The sequence below is a fragment of the Choristoneura fumiferana genome, chromosome 13 (assembly GCF_025370935.1).
Source record: "Choristoneura fumiferana chromosome 13, NRCan_CFum_1, whole genome shotgun sequence".
NCBI lineage: Eukaryota > Metazoa > Arthropoda > Insecta > Lepidoptera > Tortricidae > Choristoneura > Choristoneura fumiferana.
Genome location: NC_133484.1, coordinates 9,930,812 through 9,938,336, shown reverse-complemented (window position 1 = coordinate 9,938,336; position 7,525 = coordinate 9,930,812). Strand labels below are relative to the sequence as shown.

The 7,525-nt window shown below is 35.6% G+C and overlaps 1 protein-coding gene across 1 annotated transcript in view; it reads left to right on the top strand.

Annotated features, from left to right (window-relative positions):
* Window positions 1-4,933: 4,933 nt before the first annotated feature.
* LOC141434370 (lachesin-like) overlaps window positions 4,934-7,525 on the top strand; it is a 36,267-nt gene continuing 33,675 nt past the window's right edge. Inside the window, exon 1 of the mRNA XM_074096785.1 lies at window positions 4,934-5,158. Within this exon, the coding sequence (XP_073952886.1) occupies window positions 5,080-5,158 (79 nt within the window). The 5' untranslated portion in view covers window positions 4,934-5,079. The remainder of the gene's footprint in view (window positions 5,159-7,525) is intronic.

Below are 7,525 nucleotides of genomic sequence, written 5' to 3'. Positions count from 1 at the left end.
CCTAACAACTTGGCCCGGCACTCCGGCTATCGCTGTTTTATTGCAAGGGCTTTTCCTCAATTCCTCCTAAACGCGGAAAAGGTTGTATCACTATACTTCGCCGATGCGATCATCAAAGTTTTCTTATCGCCGAATTATCTGTGGCGGGTTTGAAATATTGATGCCACCTTTTTTACTGTTCACAAAATCTATAATGTATATTGCGTGCCGTATCTGAGCATAACATGCCGTTTTTTGAGTGAATTTGTAACAAAAGAATTTCAAGCATTTTCCTTTGTCCTTGCTTCAAAAATAACTTTATTGTTGTCTGATTTTCAAGACACATTTAACGTAAAATACTCATAAAAGGATTGTTAATCAGTTTCCAGCACTTTTAAGAAGTCGCGATCTGTCTTCGTGCGGTAAGTTTCTCACAGGGGTATGCAGCACTCCTCGATACCTAGCAGTTGTATTTAAAACATGGATCTAGATTTATTCGACCACGTTATAAAAGTTTCATTACTATGAAACCTGCGACTCTTTGCAAACGGCTCGTTATCATTATTAAGCGCAGAGTTTTACCTCAGACATAATTACGTGTTTTAATAGCCGTAATCCAACGGAGATTGTAACAGCCATTCCTGCGCATTTTAAGAAATTGAGATTGTTAATTTCCCTTCAGATGTTTTTGTGCCAAGGAAGTGTTATTTTTTTCTTATTTATTTTATGGCTTTGCGTTGCTGATGGGAACAGCCGTTTTTTTTTGCATTGTATTTATGTTATTTTTATTTCAGTGTCGCAAAAGATGCGACACAGTTATTGTCACACTTCTACTCGACCTATATACGTCCACACCGGCCTCCTCTCGGAACGTGAGAGCTAGAGCTTTAGTTCCCACGCGAGCCCATTTCAGATTGAGAACTTCATACACACCCCTGAATTTCTTAGAAGGTGTACGCAGGCTTCCATGTTTTCCTTTACCATATTATTTTCATGTTAAATTTCAATTAGTATAATAATTTGCACATAAATTCCGAAAAACTCAGAAGTTTGAGAGGCCATAAGTCAAATTTCTAGGCTACCACGACTGTCGCACTTAGGGTCGTTAAATAGGTATGTACCTAATCGTATATTACCAACGACAGAAAACAAAAAGGAACGAGTTTAATACCTAATACAGATAATTAACATCTCTGAGTCTGATTGTGACAGATGCGATGTTAAAATAAATGAAATGTTTTCTACTTTTCGAATAAGCTAGTCTCAGAATACGCATTGCATTACATGTCGTGTTTATGATTGTTTTTATAAAATAGTAAACTACCATGAAACTAATTAACATAATACGACAAATCAAAACTGTCATGCGATTATTTGATATATCAAATAATATATTAATAGGTGAGTGGTACATAGTATTGCATTAATTATATTTTATACAATTTATGCAACTTGATACAGCTTGAGTATGTCTGTAAACAATAATTCCTGATCGCGGCAAGTTTTATTTAAAAAGTTCCTGTTTGCCAAACATTGCTTCTCTGATTTATGCCAATTACGCTATAGCAAGGAAATAAATAAGAAAAGATCAAATAACAGTTTATCCTATTGCAGAACAATTTCCTGTAAATAAGTGGAGATTACGAACAACAGAGAAACCTTGCAATTCTCTACTCGGATCCCACACTAGCCGATACCCCATGTAGACACAGCTTTTAATGACCGTGGCTTAAAAAAAATATAGCCATGTCAATAATTATGTACGTGTACTTTGCACGTTAATTGTAACGAATATTTTACGGCAAGTTACGAATTTAGGTTGATGGCTAAGTATATTATCTTGATGTCCACGGCATGTCTTTTGACCAAGCTAGATTAAAGAAAACAGGCTTGTATTAACGTCATAACGGTAGCATATTAGTTATTCTGTGGTCATAACATCATTCGTACCTACACCTTATTAAGCAATTTCCAAAAATGTGTTTTAATTAAACAAATAAATACCATGACTTTAAAGGGCTTTGTTACACCGCTATGAGTAGGTACAAGTAACATGTCTCATGTATTGATTTTATTACTCTTAAAAGTAAATAGCCACATAACAGTACACCTGTCTATTTCTGCGTAGTTGTATGAAGCTTTGCCTCGGTAAATATTTACTTATGTGTCCAATACGGCAAACTTGTTTTATTTATTAAGGGAGGTATATACGTCTTAGCCGCTACTAAGGGAATTGGGTGGATACTTGTGTCTTCTAATTTCATTGTTATTGCTAGCGCTAAAATGGAGCAGTTAAGCATTATACTGGATACAAAATTTAGAAGGGTAGTTCTACGGTCGTCTCAACCACTATCAGTATCCTGCGCATATACAACGTGTATCTACCCTCTGGACAAAGACGAAGAGAACATATTGACTAGGTTATTTCTAACCTGTGTCCAAAGCCTCATATCAAACGCCATAATAATAATGGAGAAATTACTGATTAACGATTTAATACTTCGGAACAGCCTACTATGTATGTAGATACATAACAAAAAAAAAATTATTTCTCTAATGAAATAGTTTACAACAAACATGTGAAGGAACTCTACCCGGGATTTCAGTCATTGTCCAGAGAGTAATGACTAGTGTAGGGTTGCTATACGTCCCGGTACGCCGGGACATGTCCCGGTGTGAAGCATGGTGTCCCGGCGTCCCGGCCGATAAGCAAATTGTCCCGGTTTGAAAATCATAGATATTTAGTAGGGGACTGGACTTGGTAAATAATAATACCTACAATATATAACTATCCAATCTATAACATAGCCGATAACGTGCATTTTCCACTTTCTAGCGAAAAGCAAGTACGAACAGAGAACCCACCCGTTGTTTTGTGTTTAGGCAAGAACTAAACCTTTAAAGTTACCTATTGTTGTAATAAAATATCTCTTTTTTCTACCTTTACTATTTTTCTTCAAATGTCCCGGTCTGCGTCTCCACACTTATGGCAACCCTAGACTAGTGTTGTAAATATACCGTATAAAGGTGCGACCAAACCGCTGCTTAAAAAACGGTGACGGCACGGAATCGCAGTGACGCACCGTATGCGCACCGTTTTTATCGCGTGCTCTCCACACCGCTGCTTATATAAAATACGGAATCGCAGTGACGTGTCGTAAACTTCAGGTCTTTACCGAACAAAAGTCGTGACGTGTACGACACGTCACTGCAATTCCGCACCGTTTGCGTATTTTAAGCAGCGGTGTGGAAAGCATGCAAAAAAACGGTGCGCATACGATGCGTCAGTGCGATTCCGTATCGTCACCGTTTTTTAAGCAGCGGTTTGGCTGCACCTTAATAGAGTAAAATACCAAAAGATCATGTATTATACTGGTATTATACAATGACCTACAGCATTTCTCGTATTTTATGTTTTAATACATAAATAAAATTTTCTTCGATTTTCACACGTCATTGGTGACTTTTAACTAAATTGACAAAAATGGAAAAACATACTGTAGGTGATGGTGATCAATATTATGCTTCAATATTAATAAAAACAATCTTTATTTATTACACTAGCGACCCGGTAGCAATGCACGGCAAGATCACACGAAGCACAAAGTAGCATAAACGCGCATGGCACACAGAAATTTTAAATAACATCCCGTAATAATATTAGGGCTTGTCAAGTACGTAAAAATAGTATTCCGCTTTTTTTAAACACATGACATTTCCTTTTGTTGATAAAAATCGATTATAATAATAAGGAACGATACATTTAAAACCAAAATAATATGTCAATAAGTAAAATGAAATAAAATGTAAAAAAGATTAAGTAATTAATAATACATACGAACAAACCATGAAGGTGCTTTTACCTTGTAGTTTAGGAAATCGTTATTGATTTCTGACCGAAAAATGATGACTGTAAAAAATTGTTTGTCAAATGTCCTGTTTGTCGAAGTTTCTCGTTATTGCCGTGGCTGCGTATTCTTCGCTGATGTTGTTTTAAAAAGATAGGTAAGTATGTAGGTATAACTAGAGTTTGGCTAATGAAAGATGAACCCAGCTATTATTTGAGTGGCAACATTATTCAAATGTCATGGGCAAACAGACCAAAGAGTATAAGAAAACAGTGTGTTACAATAGAGTTTTTTGGAAATTTACTGCTGAAACATGGGTGGAACAATCAAAATTGGTGTGCGACAGATTATTTTTACCATGATAAGCAAATTCAAACAAAAACAAGCATAGAGGGAAGCATTGTACAAACATAAAAAAATTTAGCTTACTAGGCATGGCAAAATATTTTGATACTAATCCCTTTCAGAACTTAACTGTAATTCCTATAAGATTCACTTTTTCTCAAAAATTCGTATTAACCTTTTTATGTACAACATATCGTTTTCAATTGGCATGCGATAGACAGAGAAACTTCTTTATTGCTTGTGGCTAATTACACCTGATTGCCTTGGTCTTAGACGAAGATTTTACTTTATGCACTAGAACGTAAAAAGTTATTTTATGTCGCCTAGATCCAGCATAAACACTTAGTTTACGAGCATGAGAAGTGAAAAAGCTTTTAAATTTGCCGCGAGTCATAAATACTAAAACTTTAAAAGGACCCGTTTTCATTTTTCATGAAAAAATAGAACATGATTAACCTTTAAGTAATCATTAGATGAGTAGGAGTTATTGGAATTCCATTTTTAATTACAGCGAGACTAATTTTGCTTATATTAAACAACCACCTACTTTTTATTTTGAGCCAGTTTTTAAAATTGTCATTTACGGGCGCAAAATAATTTGTCACCGGATTGTTTATTTCAGTTTAATTACAGAAAACTGTTTGCTTTTCCTGCTCAAGTGTTGAATAAAATTTAGTTACAAAGATAACACTTTAAGCGCATGTGCACAGCGCGCATCAAACAAGCAAAAGTCCGTTTTCCGCCAAAACGGTGACCGCCACAGTCGCTCTACGAGCCCGCGCGCGCTCGCACGTAGCACCGCTACGAGCCTGGCTACGAACTTCCCAAACGCTACGAGCGCTACGCCCTGTACTATGTCACACCGAAAGTGAACTTTCCCTCGCTACGCTGCGATGTGACTTGAATAATGTTGTTGGGAAAACTTTTGTTCTGTATACACTTTGGACTCGTCTTCCATGTTGTGATTTGTTTTAAGGATACCGCTGGTAAGTATGGAGTGGCATTGTGCGAGATAACCGACTCTTTGTTTACGACACGGCTCGACGATTGCTAACCGAAATTGTGTAATGAATTTTCGTTTACAAAGTATTTAAACAATAAAATATACGTAATACATCTTCTGCTATATAAAATTCTCGTGTCACAGTGTTTGGAATCAAACTACTCCGGAACGGCTTGACTGATTTCTATGATTTTTTTTGTCTATATTCGGTAGGTCTGAGAATAGGACGTAAACTATTTTTAATACTTCTACACGGACGGAGTTGCCGGCAACAGCTAGTCTAATATATAAAATTCTCGTGTCACAATTTTTATGACCAAACTCCTCCGAACGGCTTGATTTTTATCAAATATTTTGTGTATATTCGGTAGGACGTAAACTATTTTTCGTTCTTCTACGCGGACGGAATCGCAGTTAATAGCTAGTTTTATATAAATTCAAGTTGGGATATTGAAATACATTTATTGTTACACTTCAATTTGTTTGTCCCGTTGTTGAATACGAGTAAATTTTTTGGTATTAATTAAATACATTAAATGAATACTTCCTAATCCAGTAAGTCTAAATTACTCGTAATGTATGAATAGAACTTAAAGTATGCGTGTACGTTTTATGTATATATTATTTTATTTAACATAAAGAATATATTGTAATAACCATGAAAGCCCAATGTTTTCACTAATTATGTCCGAAATTGAATCTGAAAATTATTTCGACGAGCTTTTTATTAAGCTTTTTCATTTTGAGAGAAAGCCTGCTACCGGTAACAGCACGTAAATAGGCTGAAAATTAAATATAATTGCTTAACGGTAAGCAATCCATTTTTCACTTGAAGCTCCCTAAACTATATTCAAGTATGATATCAGAAAAAAAGGTTTTTCAAAGCACTGAATACGAGTAACTGTTCTAAGAAAATAAAATGCTCAACCCTATATTTTTGCAGGAAGTCGTTTGTTATCCGGTAGAACATTGCATGTAAATTGGCGCAGTAAATTTGCATACTAAGATTTACCTTTAGCCATACAAATTAGTATATGAGACTGCAATGAATCCTTCAATTACTGGTTTAGTACATACCTACTATAGTTACCTGGCCCCTTGTTTCTACATTTTTTTATTTAATTTCTACACAGGAATAAAAACAACCGTTTATCTAATGGTCATATGGCATTTTTTCAGAACACAAACGTTCTCTTATAATAGTCCAAAGTCATGTATTAGGCAATAGCCAATAGGCCTTACTTGCATCAAAATAAATAGTCGCTGCATACACGTCTTCGAATAACTTCGCAAACATCTCTCATAAAGTTTTCCTTCCGCTAAATGCTAATGATAAACTTGAAATTACATTCCACATAGTCATCTCCCAAACACGTCGAAACCAATTATTAATGGATATATGTACATTCCGCATAATAACATAACTTCCTGCTTTGGCAGTCCCTGGAAACAACGCTAAATTAATTTCTAATTTTAGTTCATGAATGAATTCAATTTATAATGGAATAAGTGTATAAGAGAAACTCATGTCCAATATTACAAAAGCAACTCTCGGCAACAATAAAAGAAATAAGACAAACATTTCTCAAACTCTCAAAAAAGCAAGGTCGTTGTCTTCTGTAATTACTTCAATTACTATCAAAATAATAGTCTATTTCAATTTCTGACTCAATAAAATGTAGTAATTGAAACGATTAAAATGACAAGTTTATAATTAAGTTCACTGTTATACAATATAAAACACGATCGCTACCCATATTCTGACAGAAACAATAGGAAATAGCATTGAAATAATACCCTCATCAAAGAAAAACCCTAGCAATCTCAGATCTTAGCCCTATTACCTTTCAACACACACACACTCGAATAATTAAGTTCCTAAAAGTAATTACGTACCTCCGCCCAGCATACGCCTGATCAATGCGAATTACAAAATCAGCCTGTATCGGTGTATCACAATAAAATAGTTGGGTAATAACATTAAATTTGATTGATTTATCTATATCGAAAATACAAACTGAGACATGGATGCACAGAAAAACCAGAAAAAGAGACTCATCAAGCGAGAGACGTCACATTCTTTCGGAACCAACCGGAATTCTTTCGGAACATAGATGTCGCTAGTGCTGCTGCATAAGTAGCGTAGTAGAAATAAGCAACCTGAGATATGTACGCATAGGAAAAATTCGTGTCTAGATTCCTGTCCAGCGGTGGTGTAGGGGTTATAGCACGCAGCACGGATTGCTGAGGACCTGGGTTCGATTCCCAGCGCTGGTCTCTTTTTCTGGTTTTTCTGTGCATCCATGTCTCAGTTTGTATTTTCGATATGGTTTCACGGGATACCCGTAAA